Raw genomic sequence first — 22267 nt, 5'->3', positions numbered from 1 at the left:
CCTTGACAGGTCTCGAACCGGAGGGCACTCCTCTTCTTTTCACCTTTAATAGAAAGGCGTCGAATAGGATTTCTCGCCAGATTGACCCTGCCTGCATATGCAGCTAAATAGGGTTTTACAGATTTGTCCCATTCAGCGTTACATACATACATACATACATTCACAGGCGCGGGAATGCCAAACAGTGGATGGATGCCGGGTTGCCTACACTAAAAGACACACATAAGGCTTCCAATCCCACGAGGACACGCATAATGTCCCGTACCGCAGCTCGCCTTTACATAGACCTAGGTAGGTAGGCTCTCGGGGAAAAGCGTTTCATTCTTTTTTACTACAGCCTTTCTTTCTGTGCTTTGCTTGCCCAGTCAGTCCCTGCCGGACCTGCGACCGTCACAGACATGTGGTTACTAGAGAGAGCTGTTTGGTGTAGGTAGGCCAGTACTCCGGAATGTGGTCGGCCTGACACCAGAGGAATCATTTTTTTTAATTTCTTCTTTATTTTTTATTTTTTTATTTTTTTTTATTGAGAAATCCACGTTCCCATGAGGCTCACATTTGGTCACCATCTCCTGGCCTGGTCTGTTCTGGGTAATTGTTTATCCAACCTGCTTACCATAACACTGGGAACGACGGTCCGGAAGGACGCCAGTGACAATGGAAAAAAGATAGATGAAAGATAGGGAATGACGCCTGATGAATTGTACCACACATAGTACACCCTCGAGCGGCGGAAAGGTGGAGGGGAAAACTTCGTAGCGCCGCATCTAGCATCAAGCCTGGTATCAGCGTGCCACATCAACGTTTCGTTTTTCAAGGATCAAATGCAGCTTTTGATGCCGCAATGGAGTGGAGGACATGCCGATAAGGTCAACCAGAGGGTTCACTTTGGGTAGCGTTTGTTTTGATATCAAGGCTTCCTGCCTTACTTCGAGCTATGTACAAGTAAGCTTCTAAGCCCCATGCAACTGAAGCACACTATTTCTGGTTTCTTTTTTCTCTCTCTTCAACAATCATTGTAACATTCTGTTTCTCTTCCTTGCCTTGGGTTCTTTTTTTTTTATTTTCCTTTGAAGGTTGTGGAATGCCTTGAACCAACAAACTTCAACCTGAGCACCTTGCTGTCCTTTGGTCCTGCTCAATCACCACTGTCTCTTCAGCACCTAAATAAACAACTCAGACATCGATAAGACCACTTAAACCACACTCCAGATACATCATCAGTCATTATATTCATATTCACTAACAATGTTACACTTCGGAATGATAATAATGCCCTCACGCGCCATCCAACCCATCCTTTCCCGTTGGCCATATCATTCATTCGTCGTCATGAGAAACCTGTCTCTCGGAAGACATTACTTATTAGAACATACCTTCTCAAGCCTCCCCATTTTTATATTCCACAGTACTCAAACATACATCCTCTCAGTCCAATCAATAATCCTCAGTCGCACCCACCGTGGCACGCCCACCTAGGTATAAACACTTTCGGTCCACGAGTTCACCTGTAGCCCGCGCTCTGCCATGTCCGCATCCTTGAGGAAGTCGAGCGGCATCCATACTAGATGCCCCTTCACTTGACTCAGCTTCTTCCGGGCGTCTTCGGGCGGCATGTATCGGTCAAAGATGTGACCTGGTTTGACGCCCTTGGCGGGGAGAAAGGCATTGTATTCGTCGAAGGTTTTTACTTTTTGTTGTTGATGGTTAGTTGTGTCATCACGAGGAAAAGAAAAAAAAAAAAAGGGAAGGGGGGGGGGGGGGGGGGGGCGCTTGTAGGTGAGGAAAAGCTTACCGTGATCATCAGGATCAGCATGGAACAAGTGACGGAACACTTCGGTATTCTTGGTCGCTCTACTCGTCCACATTTCCCACAGCTCATCGCTCAGAGGATCCTCCACCAGCTTCCAGCTCTCATGCCGCTCCCACGCATCATTGGGCGAGTCATCGCCCGGAGGCTGCGCGTTCGGATCATCACCAGCGTCCAGATCCTGCGGCGGCAGGAGACCGAGATGCTCCCGCCACAAGTACCGACGTAGCGAGGTAGCGTGCCACCCGGCCTCGAACGGCTGGCCGTCCATGGTAGTCTGGACGGTCTTCTTGTCCTCCATAATGATACTCAGCTCACTGTCGTGATAGCCCAGCTGGCTGCGATCGTTGAGGTTGCTGGAGCCGCAGATGACGATGCGGTCGTCCGCGATGAGCACCTTGGCGTGCACGTAGAGCTCCTCCTGGATCCAGTTGTTGATTTCGTCCTCCGGGTCGCCGTTCCAGGCGACATCGGCCACGGATCCTGTGTGGGCCATGGCGTGGTGGGCAACGGTAAAATTGGACTGGGTGCGGGTATTGTCTTGACCCCTCGACGGGCTACTGGTTTCCGAGGCGTTCGGGTTACTGCCGTTGAAGTGGCCTCCGTTGATGTTGCCGTCCAGCTCGCCGTCGGCGTTGGCGTATGCGCTCACCTTTTCATCACCGCCGGTCCCTTCCTTTTCTACTTTGCTCCTAGCTTCCTCGAATCGCTTCTTCGCATCACGGCTGTGCTTCTGCTCTTCGGAATCCTGCAGGGTGTCTTTCTGATCTCCTCGGCTGCCCATGTGGGAATCACGGCCACCTTGGGGGTCGTAGGTGCCGTGGATTCCTTCACTCATGACTTCCTCCGCCTGGGCTCGCTGGAGTTCCTGATATGATACTCCAGCTTCTTGTTCCATCCTTTTCTCGGCAGCGGTCCTGTTAAGTCGATCGTAACTTCGCAAGTTGAAGAAAAAGATGTGCTGATTGGGATCCACTCCTTCCTTGCGGATCTGCTCAAAGATACTGTGCTCTCCACGGCAGATAGACTTGTATTGGTAGTCCATGATGGCACGGGTACCCAAAGCGGCATTATCGCGCAGGTCACCCGCAAATCCAGGAATAGCAGGGATGAGAATGATAACGCGGAACTTTCTGCCTTCCTTGGCAGCACGGACTACGGCGTCTACTATGGCGCGGCCTATCGTGTTGTGGATGGGTGATTGTTCTTTTCCAGTGGCCGTGATGAAGAATTGGTTCTCGATGTAGACGTAGTGCTGTGCGTTGCGAATGATGTCGCTATAAGCGTTCTGGATCGAGTGTTCGGTAAGGATTCCGCTCGACCAGTCAGCACTGGAGCGGACGAGTTGGGCGTGTATGGTGCCTCGGTCGACGATAGGTTTGCTGGCGAGGGGAGTGAGCGGATGAACGACGTATTCGCCCACGGGAAATCTGGGCCTCTGGACTCCAACTAGATCTTCATCCTCGCCTTGCCGACCTTGTAGCTCAATCCAGTCATAGCGCTTGTCACGCTTGTACTTGTCTCGCTTGATGAAATTCCAACGAAGAACGAAGTGTTCAGCAATGTCGTAGACACAGGGACCCAACACTCCCATGGCGACATCATGCCACGGCATACGGCCATGCTCTGCCTTGGACAGCTCGTTCTGCTTCCAATCCTTGACGTTTTTGAAGTCCATGATACGATTGTTGTTGAAGTCTTGACCAGGCCAGATTTCGTTGGCGATACCTTCAGGGTGCATATCAGACAAGCTGTGCTGATGGTAGTCCCAACGGCCGAAGCAGAGATCGAGGCCACCAATGAAGGCCATTTCGTAGTCAATGACAAGGAACTTTTCGTGATGGGCCCAGTAAAAAGTCATGTCGGCAACGTTCTCCAGGACATTGTGGTCGGGATGGCGCATGACCGTGATGTTTCCGTACCCTGGTGAGCCTTCTGGGCAGAGTGCCTGTAGGGCATGCTTGGTATGAGCAGAATTGCAAGTAATTGCGGCTTCGACTTCGCGGTATACAATGACATAGATCTTGACGCCGGCTTCAGCACGACGTTTGAGAATTTGGTCAAGTCTCCATTCCTGGTTATAGGCGGGAGGACGACGCAGGAAGAGTTCGGGGGAAAGCCACCAGTCGGCAATGTAGATAGTCTCTTTTGCCTTTTCGAGAGCCACAGAGACAGCCTAGCATGGTTGTAAGCTGGAATTATCTGCATGATCAGAGGAAGTCAACTTACCCAAAAGTAGTCTCGGCCGTCGACATACCACTTGATATTGTTGCCATCCCGCTCAGGAAAGAAGGACTCGAAACGATGGGAGGTGCAGATGCTTGTTCGCTTTTCGTCGCAGGCTATTTCGTGTTCCTCGTCATGGCGATGCTGGGGGTTGACCAAGTTCTTGAACTTTCCGATTTTGTGCTTCTCGTGGACCAGATGTTCGTGTAAACTGCTATTGGCCAGCTTTTCGCGGAGCTCGCGAAACGGATGCTTGAGCTTTTCGCTGGTGCTCCTTTTATGTTCCTGTTTATGGTTCTGAGCAGGACCACCATCTGCAGCCAGATCGGTAGCCATTGTCGTGGCAGTGCTTGATGCTCAGAAGCACAATTGGGCGAAACAATGTGATGTTGACTTTCTGTAAAGAATTGAAAGGGTATCTGGGAATTCCGACTAGGCCAGCAAGGCGGAGGCGCTAAAGTACGTAGGGTGCTTTCTACTCTAGATAAACGACGGAAGCCTGTTCTTTAAGAAGCAAAAGGGTAAGCGCAACAAGGATGCCGAGTGGAAGGAAGGGAAGCCCGCTTGGAGCAGGGGGGAGGATGACGAGAATCAGAATGCCGTCGAGAAAGAAAAGTTGGCTCGGAGAATAAACAAGGTTCGTTCGAGAATAGGTTGAATACTACGTGTGCCTAGGGTGTTTCGGGTGCTTCCAAGAAACATGGAGAGGGCGGTTTAGGGTGGAATAACGTGCGAGTGATGCGACTTCCCCAACCCTCGGCATCTCTGATCCGCCTTGGTCATCACCTTTTCTTGCTCCGCGTAATTTCTGGTTGGCCGAGGGAAGAAGTCGCTGCAATTACACAAGAGGCGCAAAAGGTCCAGCCGTAGGTAAAGTGGAAGACCGGGTTGGGTGAAAGAAATTGAAGGGAAAAAAACAACACCAAAGGGAAGCGGCTATGTAAACCATCATCACTAACATGGCTTCGGAATGACGTCATGCTAGCAGTTCTTGTGTCGCCGCATTGCATTGCATTTGATGCGACCGCGTGGCCTGTGTGTTTGTGTGAGTGTGCACCGCATGCTGTTCCGTTAATTGAAGCTGACAGCCTTGGATTGTCTCAAATTGACAATGTCGATTACAGGAACTGCCGTGTTCTGAAGAGGCTTTGAGGGTCCAATTGATACAAGACAGCTCGCTGCGCCTCGGTCAAATGGGTTTTCAGTCGTGGAAGCCCTCCTCAATCATGGACGAGTTCGAGACTTTCAGGAACGCGTATCCACCGGGGAGCTCCAAGCGCAGAATAGTGGGTCTTGAGCACCCCTCTGACCAATACTTGGCTACAATTCCGCGGTATCCTCGTCTCGTCATGTTGAGAAGCATCGTCCTGTTCCTTCGTTCCTACCGCGCGGCCTGAACCACAAACCTCAAGGTGCTCTTCCCTAATCGATAAGGAGTACTGACCTAGCTACCTAGGTAGGTAAGGTAGTGTAGCAAGGCAAGGGGAAGCTTTCCCTGTCGCAACATCAAGGGTTCACAGTGGGTTCTGTTGTTCGAAACATGCAAGTCAATCATTGCAGAATGTTGAATCTTCCTTTTCCATTCCTGCCTTCTGTAACCCCCTCAACACCGTGCGTTTCAAAGGGACCACCACCGGCTTCAGTGGACGAGCTAGGGAGTAGGGACACAACAGATTTGCGGGGGAGGGGGCACCTTCTTGGTTCCATTGCCGCGTGTCGGGACATGTACTCTTTGCCCTAGCGAGCCTAAGCACAGCCGCCTTCAGGTACTTGTCCCCTAGCTCTGGGCGGGGCACGGTCGAATGATTGGGGATGGTGACAGTTTCAAGTTCCACTGTTCCACTCCGCCATGGAGTGACCGGCCCCCTTTCCCACCACGTTCCGTCGAGTCCGTTGCTGCTTCTAAACATTCGACTTGTCTTTCTTCATCTCTTTCGTTTCTCAAACTAACCATCTTCATCGTCATCACCACCATCCACACAACCATCACCACCACCACTACCACCATTATGTCTACCGGCCAGATCCCCCCCGGAGGTACCTACCTCAACACCCTCAAGCGTTCCTTCACCGACGTCCCCGTCCAGGCCGACAATGGGAATGCCATTCCCACCACCGAGTTCCTCGAGGCTGCCGAGTCGCTAGTCTCCATCTTCGATGTGCTCGGCTCTGCCGCCTTCTCCCCCGTCAAGAGCGACATGCTCGGCAATGTCGAGGTGCGTCAGCTGTCCAGTCCAGCATTGACCGAGGTTCCATACATACGCCGAGTGCAGCTAGCTAACAATGTGCTTCCATCTGTTCTAGAAAATCCGCCAGCGTTTCCTTGCCGCCCCGACCGAGTCCGAGACTCTCCAGGACCTTGTGAACAACGAGCAAAAGGCCAAGGAGAACAAGGCCGGCCAGGCCCTGCTCTGGCTCGTCAGGTAAGAGAACATTAGGCTGGACGGCTCCAGAAGAAGAAGAAGAAGAAGGAACGGTATACTGACAGGCAAACCTCCAGGGGTCTCGAGTTCACTTGCAAAGGTCTTGCCAACAACGTCGCCGCCGCTGACCAGGAGCTTTCTACCTCGTTCCGCGCTGCCTACGATGTCACCCTCAAGCCCCACCACAGCTTCCTCATCAAGCCCATCTTCAGCGCCGCCATGAGCGCTTGCCCTTACCGCAAGGACTTCTATACCAAGCTCGGTGACGACCAGGACAAGGTCAACGCTCAGCTCAAGGAGTACCTCGCAGCTCTCGAGAACTTTGTCAACATCCTCAAGGCCTTCCTCGACAGCAAGGGCATCAAGAAATAGACGAATCACGCCAAGACGACATACACACGACGCGACGGCAAGGCGGCACCACATATTATTTTATTACGAGCCAGCATTCATATCTATACCGAGAGGCGGAACTGGTTTCCCGTCCAACTCAGAGACGGGACTATCACGGGCTAGAGGGGACTGGAGCACCATAGTACCGCAGGTCTTTTTGTCTGTCAGTTGTCTTTATCATTAGTAGTAGTTAGTCCGCATCGCGTTGCGTGGTGTCTGATATTGTTAATGCCTATTCTTGAATATCCATTATCCGGTGCTCTTATGCCGCCAAGACCTGCTTCAAGGGAACCCTAGACCTCAATGTGTCTGTCTAAAGCTGACTACAGCCGAGGCTCTCCATCCCGAGTATTTCTCCTCTGGCAATCTGGTTCCATGTCATGGACCGGTCATGTCCTTCCGTCGGTATGTCTTCCTCCTCTTTAATTGAGATTGAGCTGGAACTGACTATGACTCCGGACAGTGTCTCCATCCTTGACTTGGGCTTTGTCCATGTTGGTAGTCATGCCAAATTGAAATTCTCGGTCCACCCATTCCGCAGGTCGGAAAGGTCTCGGTAACTTCCTTACTATTGTCGCGTTTGACTGGTTTCATGCTTGTCTCTGGCAGAGCGATGCACTTATATTTGATAAGTGGTTTCATAGGATATTAACAGTCTACCCTGAAGCCTTGTGTCCAGTAATTCCTTTTTTTTTGGGCCAAAGACAACTGCACCACCGGAACCGTTATTAACACACGTATCTTGGCATTCACTGCCTTGAGCCCTACAGCTGCAGCCATGGCCACTTCCGCCAGAGCCAACGAAGCCACGGTCCCAATCAAGAATCAAAGCCATCTATCAGCATCGACATCCTGTATCGCGATAATATCACAATGTATTTAAGTGATAAGGAGCACAACTCCCATTACTCAGCCACAACACCGAGTATTCTCCCCTTGAAATATGGAACGAGAGGGTTAGTGCCGGAAAAAGAACCGGCAGCGGCAATCCTCGTCCTCATTGTCGGCGGCTTGGAAAGGTGAACCAAACGCTCTCACGACTCTTGTTGCGTCTGTCTTGGGCGAACCTCAATATCGAATGTCGAAGAAGAAAGCCGAACCAATTTTGATGGTCTGTACTACATCTTGTCCTGACGGAGTAATCTCACTAGGACATGCTTCCCACTTGATTAACAGGCGGAGAGGGACATGAAAGATAAGAAACTGGAGACCGAACAGGTCTTAGTACTAGGGAAACTAGTGTAAGCCGTGTTAGTGCTCGGACCGAAGTAAGCAGTGAAATCCGGGAGATATTCACGGCCCGCCATTATAGCTAGGTTTCGAAGTGAACCGTGATCGAACTTGAGAGTCTCAGGGTCAATGAAACCAGTGTGAGTAGCTGCCCTAATAGCATGTTTCGATCAGTCTTGAGTTGAGACAACAATCTTATGGCAAAGCCGTTACTATCACGCATTTCGCTCCGCAGGAACAAAGCATCGCTTCACCTTCCATTTCTTACAGCGAAAATCCCAAAGTAGTCAAACCCCGCTCCGAAAGAAAACATTTGGGGCTGAGAATGAGATCCGACATTTCGGCCATGCCATTCAGCTTACCACCTTACCAACCTCATCATGCCTCCAAAGGTCTCCATTCAGGGTCGATTCAGGTGGTTCCCCAGCACGCCTCTAGCAAGCCAACACTAGCCAATAGGGGGACTCGGCTTACACCAGTGCTCTTGGCTCTCCTGAACTGTCACCGGACCGTCACTACAAAGATCCACGGATCGACAAAGCTAAGAGCGGGACCACAAGAGACTACAAAAGACTAAAAGGGAACCCTCAGTTCAGCTCAGTGCCGAACTCATGCAGGGACACGTCGAGATTTTCTTTCTTTCTGCCTCGTGATCTTCAGGTCTTTGGGGCCAGAAAACTCTGAAGTGGGAGAGATTGAGAAATGCACATTGCGGTGCCAACGATAAAATATCTGCCAGAAAGATATAGGGGAAGGCAGGTCTCACAACAGAGTATCATGAAGTACGAAGAACGAACCACGAAGTACGGGCAGTGCAAGTAAGGTAAGCATGTCTCAAAGCCATTGGCGGCTCTCGTTCTTCGTACCACCTGCAAAGTAGTGTATGTCGACCGAGTCGAGTGTCAATCTCCCTTCCGACGCGGGGCGTGGCCGAGTCAAGCCTCGCATTAGCCGGTGAAAAGTTCGCAGGCCAGCTTCGAATTTTATACTACACCAGCCATTCTGGGCCAGGTACGTACAAGGAGGGGGATGTGATCCGCGATGGGACCGGGGAAATGCATCTGAGTGGACTGGACAAGGGATGTTTATTTCTCAGTTTACGCAGAAAAAAAAAAAGAACGCGGTGTGGAATTCTCGAGGCGGTAACTCCGCCAATACTCACAGGGCCACATCTCAGATCAGATCCGGCATGGATCCATGGATCTGAGCCGGGCTCCACGATTCAAGGGCACCACGAACCGGCCGGGGATACATACAGGTACGGAGTAAATATGTACGGAGTGTCTGTTGATCACACAGATGGCTGGTAACTCTACTTTGTCTGTTCTCGATCGTGGAGATATATAAACTCCCACGACGTCCTCCCCTTTTGTTGTGTTCGTGTGTCTTCCTCAGCCCTCACCACCACTTCCACCCCCCCAGGCCACCAAAGCAGCCCCCGGCATTCCCCTCGAGAGGATTCCAGGACGAGCTTCACATATCCTTAATACTTACTTCATAACTCTCCAACAACCGAATCCAACCTCTCTTACAAACCGTCAAAATGAAGTTCACCCTCCTCTCCACCGCCGTCGCCCTCTTGACCAGCACCGCCGTCGCCCTTCCCACTAGCTCCTCCTCTGCTGGAAGTCTCCTCAACGAGCGCTCCTACGTCAACGCCTCCTCCACCGCCACCACCTGCCCCTACAGCCGGCGCTCCCCGGCTTACTGCGCCGGCACCGCGCAAAACCGGACGCTCTCGGCAACCTACATCTGCGGCGACTCGCGCCTGGGGCCCGTCGTGCTGCCGCAGTTCTTTTTGCCGCTGGATCCCATTCTCGACATCTACGACCGCTTCGGCGGGCTGTGCCCGGGCGCCTTTTTGGAAAAGTGGTTCAACCAGACGGGCAGCGGCTGGTGGGACTACCCGCCCCAAAACGGCTTCAGTGTCGATGATGAAGGGAACATCATCGCGGCCAACTTGACGCTGCAGACGGGCACGTTTGTGGACCGGTTCGGCAGCGAGTATGGCAGTTTCCTGGCGCCGGCGGCGGCGCCGTATCTGCAGAGGAGTTTGCCGCCTAGTAATTTGAATGGGGATGCCAAGTGAGTTTTTTTTTTTTTTTTTTTCTCTCCTTTTTCTTCAAGGGGACGTAGAATGGGGAAAGGAAAAGGAAAAAAATAAAAGGAAGAAAAGACTAACGGGTGATATTATGATAGGTTCCCGTGGAACTACCACGTTTACAGCGTCATCAAGCCCTTTGCTGTCCTTGCTGGACCCATCGCCCCGTGGTTCGGCCAGCCTGGTCAGGGCGTGCAGTACCAGACGTATGAGAACGTCGCGACGCTGATTGCTGATGGGTATCTGAAAGCTGAGGATCCCCAGAGGCTGGTTCCTAGAAACTACTAGGCTAACTGGGTCGGTTCATGAAGATGGTGGAAAAGGGGGATTCAATTCGATTCGTGAATGAGAGAAATGTCTTTTGTTTGACATGCTTAACGTTATGTAATGGATAATGTCTGGTAGTTATATATACCCAGGGGGTACAATGAAAAGGGGGATTCTAGATAATGATGAGCTGTTTTGGAATGTTTTCTTCGCAGTACATGGTGAAGGTGACGGCCTAAAGAGTGATCAGTGAGTGAAGGCCTCGGAGAGATAGGACAGAGACGAGACGAACCACTCGATATATACCAACCTCTCGGCACAGAAACCATCGCACAGGCAAAGATAACGATGAGCACACAATGACACAACGGCACAGATAACTCAAAAGAGCTGTGTGTAGCAGTATCTACATGCCATAACGAGACCAGAGATTGTACTTGTACTCCAACAGACTAATTGATCCAGGAAACCGCGCCATTCTTACACCGAGTTCAACATCCACCTTATAACCATAAAAGTACGACGTTGGTAAAACAGTGTCATTATTATCTCTTCGTCATCATCCGTGTATATCATCAAATCATAAACACTCTCATGAACAATAAATGTAACAAGCGACCGGATGGGGGGCAGACATTATGCTCCTCGGAACCGACCCAAGAGAAATAAACCACAATCAGATGTCCCTTGAACTCCATGCCGCCTGATTCCCACACTCATCCCACATCCATATATGGGTGGTGGCCCAAACCATGAAATCATACAACAATAACTCCCCCAAACACAGAACTCCAGCCGAACCAATTTCGTTACATCAGCAAACAAGCAAAATTCGAAAAAAAAAAAAAAAAAAAAAAAAAAAAACACTGGGAGAATATCACTAGCCAAACCTAGCAATCTTCTTCCACCAACTACTCCTCGGCGTAGTGCCCTGATCCCCAGGCCCACCACCGCCACTCCTCCTGTTCTCCCTCCCATCACTGCCGGAGCCGGATCCAGTCCGGTCCCCCCCGCGGTCTCCTCTGTCTCCCCTGTCTCCCCTCTCCGCGCGGGGATCACGATCGTCGTACTCGGCCGCCCGTTCCCCACGCTTCCGCTCCCGAGGCCGAGGAAGCTGTTCCCGGTCGTCGCGAGCGCTGTAGTACTCACGTTGGTCTCGATCGCGCTGACTGCGTTCGGCACGGTCTCGGGGATCGCGATCTCTGTGGTCTCGCTGCTGCTGTCGAGCATGGTCACGCTCACGCTCACGATCACGCTCACGTACAGCGCGCTCAGGTCGTTCTTCATCACCTCTTCTCCTTCTCGTCCGTCTCCTCTCATCATCATGCGCACTAATGTACGCCGCATCTCCCCTTTCACGGTCTCGCTCGCGCTCGGCTTCCTCAGCGGCCGCTTGAGCCGCGTGGTACTTTTGCTCCCTGCGCGCTCTTCGTTCTCTCCTTGCATGCCGAGCAGCCTCTTCCTCGTCTAGCTCGTGACGCATAACAGGAGGAGGAGGTGGCGGTGGTGGTGCACCACCATTGACGTGCCCGTTGGCATGGTCGTCGACAAAGGCACCTAAAGGTCCGTGCGGCGATGGGGGAGCAGGAGCTTCAGCATGGTCCTTGACCCACGACGTGGTTCCCGAGTGTGGCCATCCGTCATGCTGTCCTTGCCCCTGCTTCCGAGCCTTGGATTGCTGTCTTGAGGTTGGATAGACGTATTCATCTGGCGGCGCATCTCTCGGTGGTTCGGGTCTGGCCGTGCTCTTTTCTCTCGGTCTCCGCTCCCTCCTGGCCCTGTCCATCTCATCGGCAGCAGCTTCAGCAGCAAGCTGAGCAGCCTTGGCAGCACGGCGAGCCTCTTTTCTCCTTCGCCGTTCCTCGTCATCTCCGCGGTCGCGGTCGTGCTCACGGTCAGACTCAGGAGGCATACGCCGGGTGGTTCGTCGCCTCTCATCTTGTTGTCTACCGCCATTGACGTCACGATGTCCGGCTTCGGCCTCGACAGCAGCTCGTTCGGCCCGTATTCTCCTCCGCTCGGCGCGCTCCGCTTCTCTTTGGTCTTCAGCTCGGCGTTCTTCCTCTTCTCTTGCACGGCGATCGTCTTCCTCTCTTGCTTTGCGGGCTCTTCGTTCGGCACGACGGGCTTCCTTTTCTTCAAGCCTCCGAGCCTCTTCCTCTTCCTCCTGTTTTCTGCGACGTTCGCGACGAGCTTCGTCCTTTTGGCGACGAGCCTCTTCAGCAGAATGTACGGCGGCGCCTCTCTCGGCTGCTTCTTTCTCTGCACGGCGTGCGCGACGGGCGGCTCTGCGGGCTTCGCGCTCGGCGTCGGTCTCGGGAACGAATGCGGCTGCGGGGTGCCGGCCACCTTCATCATCTGTGGTCTGGTATGTAGGAACTGTTCGGCTTCGACGAGGAGGTTCGGGCCGGGGCGGCGGTTCTTGCTGTTGCTTCGAGCCAAAGACGCCAAACAGGCTAAAGCCCGACTTCTTGTTGGCGTTGCTGGTGCTAACGCGGCGAACTGGGGGACGAGCGGGGGGTGCAGCTTCGGGCATCTCGAACATGACGTGGTCGTCCTCGGACATGTATTGCTGTTGTTGCGAGTTGTGATTAGTAACTGACTGAGTCGATTGCGACGCGGCGATGGTTGGGCTGTCGCATACCTTTGCCCTGCGGCGTTCTGACTTGGTCGGGCTGAAATCAGGATCATTAGCACCGGACACAGGCGTGTCATCGTTCAAGTCTGCATTGTCGCACAAAGATGTGTTAGCGACATCGTTGTCTTGCAACAAACGGCAACATAAAAACTTACTCGGCTTGTTGCGTGTAGGCGCAGCAGCAGCACCTCGCCCAAAGCCATGGGAAAGAATTCCATTCGCAAGGCCAAGACCAACTCCGAGACCACGGGCACCGACACCCAAGACCTTTGCCGCCTTCGAGGAGATATCTTCTGGCGGAGGGGAAGCAGCAGCAGGAGGAGCAGGAGGATTGGCGACGGCATTGGTGCTATCCGAGTATCTGCGTGCGATGGGCTTGCCGTTGGGACCAAGTCGCTTCTCGCGCTGGGACATGGATCGCGACAGTGGAGGGGTACTGGTGAAGACGCTAGCGAAGCGCGCTTGCATTGGAGCTGGCGCTCCTGCTACGGCCGCCGCCACCGCCGCATCCTTCTCTCTGAACCGTGGCGGCTTCTCGGGCGTCTCGATGTGCGCCGTCCTTTTCTTTGCGCTTGGCTCTCGTTCGATCTTGGGCCTCGAAGATGGCTTCTTCCCTTCCATACCCCAAGCTGTACCTTGGCGGTTGATCTTGGGCCTCTCCTTTCGAGGCGATCTTGACTCTGCCATTTCGTCGTCAATTGGCGCATCGGGCGCGACAGGTGGGGGCGAGGGTGGCGCAGGCGGCAAGTCGAACTCGACACCTTCAGGTGAGATCCTTTTGGATCGTCTCTTTGCTCTCCGTTCGGCTGCAGAATCGACAAGTTCAGGTTCTCGGTGGTTTTCGGGGTTGTTGTCATGATGGTCACCATGCATGTCGCGACTGGGTCGGTGACCGTCGTCGTCGTCGTCGTCGATCGGAAATCCGCCGGGGAAACCCCCAGGTGGTGCGCCCGACAGCGCAACAACAGGCGGCGGTGGGGGCGGAGGTGGAGGGACCGATAGATAATAGTCGTTATCGTCGTCGCGCGAATAGCCTCTGTCTTTATCTCTGCTCCTTCTTGATGACTTTCGTCGTTCCTCTCTCTGCGCTGGCGGAGACACGGCAACTGCGACAACGGGTGAGATGGCAGGTGACGGTGGCGAGCGCACCAGATATGGCGCGGGCGGGGGAGGGGGAGGCGGATAGCCAGAGTGCTGCGGTGGTGGTGTCGATGGTGCGGCTGGCGGCGGGCCACCATCGGTATCAGCAGGTGTCGCGGCCCTGGCGTCAAGTGACTCGAAGACGCGCAGGCGATCGGCAATCTTGCTCTTGCTCTTGCTCCCCACAGCCTTCTTGGACTTGGTGGGCTTGGCGGGGTAGGCCACTGGCTCAGCGGTTGGTTCAGGCGACGGTGAGACGGCCTTGGGGGTTGCATCCCATAGCTCAGGAGGAACGCCTCCAATCACACCACCAGCAGCCATGGCTGCCTCGTTATCTTCGGCCGACGGCTCAGGTTCCGGAGCACCAGGCTGCTGCTCACTGTGGTCTTCCCATCCTCCGCCTCCTCCAAACCCAAAGATGCCCCTCTTGGCAGCTCCCCAAAGGCTGAACCCGCCAGGCGCGTGGTTGTTGGTATCAGGCTTATCCTCCTTGGGTTGGCTGTCAACGCTCTTGTCCCGTTTCGACGAGTCTCCGAGCAACTCGTCCACCTGCTCGGGAGTGAGCTGCATGTCATCGAGTGGATCAGCCTTGGATTTGCCCTTGGCTCTGCTCGACTTCTTTGCCTGCTTGGCTTCGGCCTCCTCCTCCGCTTGGCGAATGGCCCTCTCTGTTGCTTCCTTGAGAGCAGCTGCCTCGGGGTCTTCGCCGTTACCTTGACCTGGGCCTTCATCTGCATCTTGCCATTCGTCTCCGGGCTGGTCTGCAGCCTCTGGCGAAGCCTCCTCCGCAGCCTTCTTCGCAGCCTCTCGAGCAGCCTTCTCGTCTCGTCGTCGGTTGACATCCTTGGTAAGGACGTCGAGCCTCCGTCCGTCCATAAGAGTAAATCGACGAGGCGTTTTTGCTTTCTTGTTTGTGAGGGTTTCGAGTTCGGCCTCATCCTTCGCAAGTAGTGCTTCTTCCTCCGCAATCCTCGCTTCCTCCTCTGCGATCCTCGCTTCTTCCGCAAGCCTGGCCTCCTCATCCTTCCGCGCTTGTTCTTCAGCAGCAAGACGGGCTTCTTCTTCAGCCTGCCGTTGCCTCTCCTCTTTCTCCTCTCGTTGCTTGCGTTCCTCTTCCTCCTGCTTGAGGCGTTTCCTCTCTCTGCGTTGCTTGATGATCTGCTGAAGCCTCTGTTGGTCCTTTGTTGTAAACCTCCTTGGCGAGTTGGCCTTTTTGAACCTGAGTGCCTGAAATTCAGCCTCCTCCTCTTCAAGTTCCGCTACTTCTCTGGCAATTCTCTCTTCCTCCTCCTTCCGAGCCTGTTCTTCAGCAGCAATGCGAGCCTCTTCTTCGGCAATACGGGCTGCTTCTTCTTCTGCTCGTTGCCGCTCATCTTCCTCTTCTTGCCGCTTGCGCGCTATCTCCTCGAATTTGCTGGCAAGGATGTCGAGCCGGCGCTGCTCTCTCATCGTGAATCTTCGAGGCGTTTTCTCCTTCTTGAGCCTCAGTGTTTCAAGCTCCGCTGCTTCTTCATCGAGCTTGGCCTTCTCTTTTGCAAGTTTCTTTTCCTCCTCCTGGCGTGCTTGCTCCTCGGCAGCAATGCGAGCCTCTTCTTCGGCGATCCGAGCTTGCTCTTCGGCCTCCCGTTGTCGACACTCCTCCTCTTCTTGAAGTCGACGCTCTTTTTCTTCCCGTTGTCTCTGCTCTTCTTCTTCCTGCAGTCTTCGCTCCTCTTCCTCACGGGCTGCTTGCTCTTCGGCTTCACGCTGAGCTTGCTCTTCCAACTCCCTCTCTCTCTCAGCCTTGCGCCTCAAGGCCTCATCCAACTCCTTTGCTTCTCTAGCATTACGTTTCAATTCCTCCTCCAGCTCCCTGGCCTCCTTGAGTCTGCGCCTCGCTTCCTCTTTCTCGGCCTTCTTCTTTTCCTTCTCTAGCTTCTTCAGCTCTTTCTCGCTGAGTTTGGGCTCCTTGTCCTTCGACTTCTTATCCTTGGACTTTTTCTTGTCCTCTTTCTCGGCCTTGACAACCGGTTGGGGTTCGTCATCGTCATCAGCCCAGATGTCGAGCTCTGGTTCGTCCAGTGGAGGTGTTGGTGCCGGTGGTGGTGGCGGAGGTGGTGCTGGCTCGTCATGAAGCGACGACTCCTTATTGGATGATTTGCTGCTGCTCTTGGCGAAGCCGCCCCATCCCCAGAAACTGCTGCCATAGCTGTTGCTTTCTGGTTTGCTGTCATCCTGGTTGTATTTGTCGTCCCTGCCTCCCTCCACAGAGCCCGGCTGGATGGGGTCCGGTACATGGTCCACCACAACATCCACCGGTGCGTTGTTGGTGCCGGCATTAGCCTTCTTTTTGCGCTTGCTGGACATGGTAGCGCCCCAGACGTCGTCTAAACTAGGCTCCTCGATGCTGTAAGGCTTTTGTGAACTATCCTTGGACCGCTTTCTGTGTTTATGGTGGTTGTCATGGTCACTGTCAGTTTCCCAAGATTCGAAGAAGCCACCAGGACGGTGAGACGGGCTTGGCGGTGATTGCCGAGCTGAGTCAGCTAGTGGATCTCCCGATTTGTTTAGCCCCATGAGGACATCTACGGCGTTTTTGCCCTTCTTCTTATCCTTGTTCGCGTAATTAGCCCATGCATCTGAGATGGCGCTTTTCTTCTTGTGGTCCTGATAGTCGTCGTCCCAGACATCAGGCGGATCAGGTGCAGGTGAAGTTAACGGATTGCTGTCCTCATCCAACTCGCCTCTCCTCTTCTTTTTGTCCTTCTTTGGGTCACTAGGCAAGCTCCAAATGCTGTCTTTCGCTTTCTTCCGTTTCGAGTCGGGCTCGGGTTCTGGCTCCGGCTTTCGACTTGACCTGGATTCAGTTTTAGACTTGACTTCTATTTCAATGCCCTTCTTCTTCTTTTTCTTGTCTTTGTCTCTCTTAGAGTAGCCCCATTCGTCATGTGATGGTCTGTCTTCGCGATCCGACACAGCAGTATCTTCAGGTTGTGCTTCCAGCTCGGGTTGCGCATCAAACTCGGGCTCTGGCTCCTCCAGCTCGGAGATGACCTCCTCAAGTGGTTCGGAGACATATGGCTCCGGGGAGGGTACACGTTCGGCATACCCCTTCTTATCCCTCTTGCTCTTCTTCGACGATGCAGCACTGTACAAGTCGTATTCAACCTCCTTGTCGTACTTTGATGATTTGGACCTCTGGGAAAGTTCAGGAGGCGGCGGTGGCGGCGGTGGTACGGTCTCAATGGTCTTTCCCTTCTTCTTTCTCTTGTCCTTTTTTGAGATGGGATAATCCCAATGGTCGTCTTCCACCTTTGTCTCCGGTTCCGATTGCAGCTCTGGCTCCGGCTCTGGTACTGGTTGGACCGGCTCCGGTTCTTCAAGAGGTGGATGCATGGGAGATGTATGCCTACTCTTCTTTTTATCCGTCTTGTGAAGAAAAGAGGAAAACCAACCGCCGGGATGCTCACCCTCCTCATCTGATTCAGGAAACTGGGGCGGACCAGAAACTGGGTCCGGCTCCGGCTCCGGCTCCGGCTCAGCTACCGGTTCAAATTCGACTGGTGGTGGCGGTGGTGGCTTAGGCTCCGTCTGACCCCTTCCCCCCTTCTTGTTCTTCTTGATTGGGACATCATCCCACGGAAAAGTCTCAACTGGTTCTACCGGAGGAGGTGGTGGCGGCGGCGGCGGCAGTACAGCTTCTTCTGAAAGTTCTGATCTTTTACTCTTCTTCTTGTCCTTCTTGGCTGTGGTTTGGTAATGGTTCCAGAAGTCGTCCTCCTCCACTGTATTATCGGTCTTGAACTTGGACTCTTCTATAGGTTCCACTTCCGGATCTGGCTCCCTGGGAGGTTCGTCAGCAATATCATACTTACCTTTCTTCTTTTTGCTCTTCACAGGGCTCGGTGGACCTGGGGGCTCGTCCCACCAAGCCTTTTTCGTTGGCGGCTTGTAGGGCAAGATTGGCTCCAACTTTTCATCGTCTATTGGCTCAATCTCCGGTTCGGGTTCAGCAATGGGAGATGATCGTTCTGCCGGTAGCAGTTCCGGATCGGCCTTCCGTGTCCTAATCATAGGCTCTTCAGCGGCGCCGATCCTCGTCTTTTTCTTCTTGGCGCCGAAGACTTCCCACGGATCTGGATTCGCCTTTTTGAGCGTGGGTGCAAATGCGTCGAGTCTCGAAGATTGTCCCAACCGGGTCGAGCTTTTCTCATTCTTCTTCTTCACAGCAGGGAAGGTTTCGAAGAAATCATCCTCAGGCTCGAGGTCAGTGGTTTTTGTTAGCTCCGGCTTTGGCTCTGTTTTCGGTTCCACTACTGGCTCTTGCCATGCATCTGGTTCCACATCCCATGCGCTAGTGTTGTTCTTTGACTTTTTGCTCTTCTTCGTGGAAACCACGAAGCCTTCATCGTGATCATGTTTGCGCTCGTCTTTCTTTACCCCCTTGGCATACATGTTGTCAACCCGGTACTTGTCATCGTCGCTGTCTTGTTTTTTCTCGTTTGCCGAGTACTTCCCATTCATGCCGGTTTGCTTGTCGTCCAGGTCGCCCTTTGTGTCCGACTTTGGCTCAGTCACAGCAGGCTCCTCTCTTGTCTCCTCAGCGGCATCAAAAGAGCCTGGGAAGGTTTTGGTGTTCTTGGACTTGGCCCACGGGTCGTTTTCGAGCTTGTCTTCATGCTTCACCTGCGTCTTTGGCTGTTCCTTGTGGCTGCCCGCTCCCCATTTGAGACCGCCGCCCCAAAGAGCGCTCCACGGAAATCCCGAAGGTTTGCTGTCTGAAGATGTTCGCTCCCCAGAAGATTTGTTCTCTTCAATCCTGCTGTTACCAGAGGACCGGTTGTCGATTGACGCGTTGTCTGTAGAGACGCGATTGGCGTTTATTGAGGTTGCAGTGTCAAGTTTGACCTCGTCAAGGTCATTGGATTTGTCCGAGTTGCCATGGCTCTTCGCCTTGTCATCCAATGACCGCGGGGTAGGCTTATCTTGGGTGACAGAACCAATAGCATCACCTCGCTTTCCTTTTTGCCTTATCTTGCTGGTTGCTTGATTCCAGTCATCATCGAGTGGCGATTTGTTTGTACTTTCTGCTTCCTTCTCTTCGTCATCCTTCTTTTGGCCCTCATCATCGTCGGCTTCTTTCTTGGGCTTGTCGTCCTTTTTGTCACCGTCGCCTTTGTCTCCTCCATTGCCTGACCTGCCTGACTTGCCTGGACCTCCTCCAGCACCATTGCTGGCATCCCCGCCGTTGGACTTGCCGTCATAACCACCATCGTCGCCTTCCTTCTGTGAACCTTCGCCACCATCGTTGTTTGTTTGCTTTGGTTGCTGTGCACCACCACCACCGCCGCCGCCGGTCTTCTTTTTCTGTTTACTCTTCTTTGCAACTTGTCGAAATTCGTCATCTTGGTCGGGGTCAAGCCAAGGCCATGGACTCGAGTCGGGATATGAATCATCGTCTTTCCCACGCCGCTTCGGATCGGATCGAGGTATTGTTGCAACCGGTCGAGGTATATTGCTGGAAACAGGTCTAGGGAGGCTGCTCCGGGAGGGCTGTGACTTTTGCGCCCGCTGAGCGGTTGCTGTCGGGTCGCTGGGAGTATAAGAAGACCATCTCGAGTCCTCTTCTTGTGGCGCATGCAATGCTGATGGGAGTCGGGATCGTCTTGACATTCCGTCGAGCGTGGTGACTGGATAGGAACGCGAGGGAGACGTTACAGCTCGCTGTGACGTGCCCTGTTAGCATATATAACCCAGAGTTCGGACGATCTAATGACCAGACGATCTGGTGACTTTCCAGATTGAGCGGGCTGACATGGATCAAGCATGCAACGATGAGGTGCCAGTGGATTTTTGGAGCACCCCAGGCCCCCATTTCCCGCTCGCCACTATGGAAGCACGCCAGTGTTTTAAGAGGCGATCCCCTGGGGAAGTTCCACAAAGGTCAAGACGAGAACAGCCAGGGTTGGGACGGAAGTTGAAGATATACAAAACTCACTGTTCTTGGACCGCGCAATTCTACCCAGCGTTGCGCAACTATGTTCAATCTTGACTTTACCACATCACTCCTCAGAGTCTCTTCTAATTTTTCTTGATTCCACTCATACCGCCATGTTGGCCCTGCCGGAGAAGGCCCCGTATTCGACCCGTATGTGTCGCATATTGCCCAGCTTTCGCGGAATGCCCAAACTTCAGCGGCGGCCATATCGGCACTTGGGTCTACTGGTCTGGATCGTAGAAAAATTACCAGTTCATGAGGCGTTTGGGTGGATGCGCTGAGGCCAGTGTCGAGTAGAGAAGGTATATACTGACGGTGGGAGTTGTCAGGTGAGGTTCGAGGAAGGCGCGTAACGAAAGAGGCTGCGGTCCGGAGAGAAAGACACTATCGGCTCGATTTCCAAGTAGCTCAAAGAAAAGAAAAAAAAACAATCACCAGTCAAACTGAAGCTGGTATAGTCTTCTAAGAGAGGGACATATGTTTCTTGGAATTCCCGTCTTCTTCAGTCTCTGTACCCAGAACTTGTCCTTTGAGTTGCACAAACTTTTTCTTCTTTGAAGGAATGATATTCGTCGCCTGGCTGTAATTGGAGTTGCAAATTGAGCCAATGGTCTGCTCGGATCGTGAAGAGAAGACGGGTTGAACGAGGGAAGATGCGTCTTTCAGGTTGTGCTGTGCGACCATACCGCAGTTAATCTTATTCTCGGCTTGCCTCCTACGCTGGCGCAGCTGGGAGTCAAGGGAGGCAAAGAAGCCGTGCTGAACAGCTTGATGGTTGAGGGGCAATGGCCAAACAGAGGCCAACCGTCGGTCGGGCAAGACAAGACCGTCAAGTAGTCATGCAGGACAACAAGTACACTGAGGTACCGTTTGCTCTTGTGTTGATGATGGCGTGGGCATCGACCTTGGTTCTCTTCTGTGTCGTTCCCCAGCTTCTGAAGACACCGTTGAAGTGACAAGAGAAGATCAACCTTTTCAACTTCGCAGTGACAATCTGCGATTCCCAGCCAGCCAGCTCCAATTGATCCCTTCTCCCCGCCTCAGCTATGATGAGGGGATGGCAGGCCGACACGCGCGGCCGAGTGACCGAAGTTGGCAGCAAGGTGGGCCATCAGAGGCTCTGTCAGGCACTATCAGTCTGGAGGTGCGGTTTACCCCGGTTGACACCTTCATGGCACCAATACTTTCCTGTTTCACCAGGTGGGAATGGTGTGCCGGGCTGTTTGTTGAAATGGCTGGGGAGAAGCATTATTGGCTGCTGTATCTGGAGGGGTGCTTTTGGTTCCAGTCCAGTTGAAGGGCGGGATGATCCAGTTGACCCAGGCTGCAGCTTGTTCATTTTCTGAGTTCTTTGCCGAGCTTTCCCCTCCAGATTTTGTTTGATATGTTAGAGGTATTTTATTCACCTTCAAGTTGGCCAAGAAATGGAAGATGGGGGCTTTTGGTTCCCCCGCCTATGGTAGGCCACCAAAATGTTCCGCATCGACAAGCAGCCAGGCAGACCAACTGCCCACTGAATCGGACCCTACCTGCATCTCGCCCGATTGTTGGACGCTACCCACCTACTTGATGCGTCTCACGCTACCTGCTGACCTGATGGCGCACACCATTGCCATGCTGAGCGTTGACAAGTCAAGTCGAACAGCCAATGGGTTTCGGTCTAGGTGAGAAATTGGCGTTGAGAAGGTGGAAAACAAAGGTATCGCAATGCTCAACAACCCCTCCCTTGTCCTCCCTCAATCCTCGCTGTGCGCCTATCGCGCCGTGGGCGGCTCCCCGTGGCTTCTTCCATCCCGTCTGTTTGTTGTTGGCTGGACCTACTGAGCCGCTAACTATTAGGACCAGTTTTAGTTCTGGTGGGTCTGTGTATCATCCGAGAACTGCGAGACAAGCCATGTGTGCTAGAGTACACAGTAGTGTAGGATGGCGTCATGATCCCAGAACAGACGATAAAGAGGAGCTTTGCAAAACACCTTAAAATGACGGTTCCTGGGCCTTTCCTCTACGTAAAATGTGCAATTGGAGTTACCAATGTGTATCGAAATTGACCTTTGCAGTTTGCATT

At 53.2% G+C, this 22267-nt stretch overlaps 4 protein-coding genes across 6 annotated transcripts; 2 read left to right on the top strand and 2 right to left on the bottom strand.

Annotated features, from left to right (window-relative positions):
• Window positions 1-1206: 1206 nt before the first annotated feature.
• NCU10400 (phospholipase PldA) lies at window positions 1207-4985 on the bottom strand. Its single transcript, XM_001728025.2, has 3 exons — window positions 4037-4985; window positions 1793-3983; window positions 1207-1687 (listed from the first exon to the last, which is right to left on the bottom strand). Exons 1-3 carry the CDS (start codon window positions 4367-4369, stop codon window positions 1473-1475), a joined length of 2739 nt encoding a protein of 912 aa, XP_001728077.1. The 5' UTR covers window positions 4370-4985; the 3' UTR covers window positions 1207-1472.
• Window positions 4986-5554: 569 nt separating this feature from the next.
• On the top strand, window positions 5555-7119 carry NCU07947 (glycolipid transfer protein HET-C2). Its single transcript, XM_956987.3, has 3 exons — window positions 5555-6249; window positions 6338-6456; window positions 6534-7119. The coding sequence occupies exons 1-3, from the start codon at window positions 5836-5838 to the stop codon at window positions 6826-6828; spliced, it is 828 nt and encodes a 275-aa protein (XP_962080.2). The 5' UTR covers window positions 5555-5835; the 3' UTR covers window positions 6829-7119.
• Window positions 7120-9066: 1947 nt separating this feature from the next.
• NCU07948 (hypothetical protein) lies at window positions 9067-10648 on the top strand. Its single transcript, XM_956988.2, has 2 exons — window positions 9067-10164; window positions 10279-10648. The coding sequence occupies exons 1-2, from the start codon at window positions 9623-9625 to the stop codon at window positions 10466-10468; spliced, it is 732 nt and encodes a 243-aa protein (XP_962081.1). The 5' UTR covers window positions 9067-9622; the 3' UTR covers window positions 10469-10648.
• Window positions 10649-10869: 221 nt separating this feature from the next.
• Window positions 10870-21274, bottom strand: NCU07949. Of its 3 annotated transcripts, none has more exons than XM_011395982.1 (4): window positions 20203-21274; window positions 13241-19928; window positions 13092-13171; window positions 10870-13019 (listed from the first exon to the last, which is right to left on the bottom strand). In XM_011395982.1, the coding sequence occupies exons 1-4, from the start codon at window positions 20407-20409 to the stop codon at window positions 11328-11330; spliced, it is 8667 nt and encodes a 2888-aa protein (XP_011394284.1). In that variant the 5' UTR covers window positions 20410-21274; the 3' UTR covers window positions 10870-11327. The 3 variants fall into 3 exon arrangements, with proteins under 3 accessions (XP_011394284.1, XP_011394282.1, XP_011394283.1); XM_011395980.1 differs by having other exon boundaries at window positions 10975-13171; window positions 13241-15548; window positions 15813-19928; XM_011395981.1 differs by having other exon boundaries at window positions 10975-13171.
• Window positions 21275-22267: the final 993 nt, after the last annotated feature.

The sequence above is a fragment of the Neurospora crassa genome, linkage group IV (genome assembly GCF_000182925.2).
Source record: "Neurospora crassa OR74A linkage group IV, whole genome shotgun sequence".
In the NCBI taxonomy this organism is placed as follows: domain Eukaryota; kingdom Fungi; phylum Ascomycota; class Sordariomycetes; order Sordariales; family Sordariaceae; genus Neurospora; species Neurospora crassa.
Note: the sequence above shows the minus strand (reverse complement) of the source record. Positions and strands in the feature narration are given on the sequence as shown.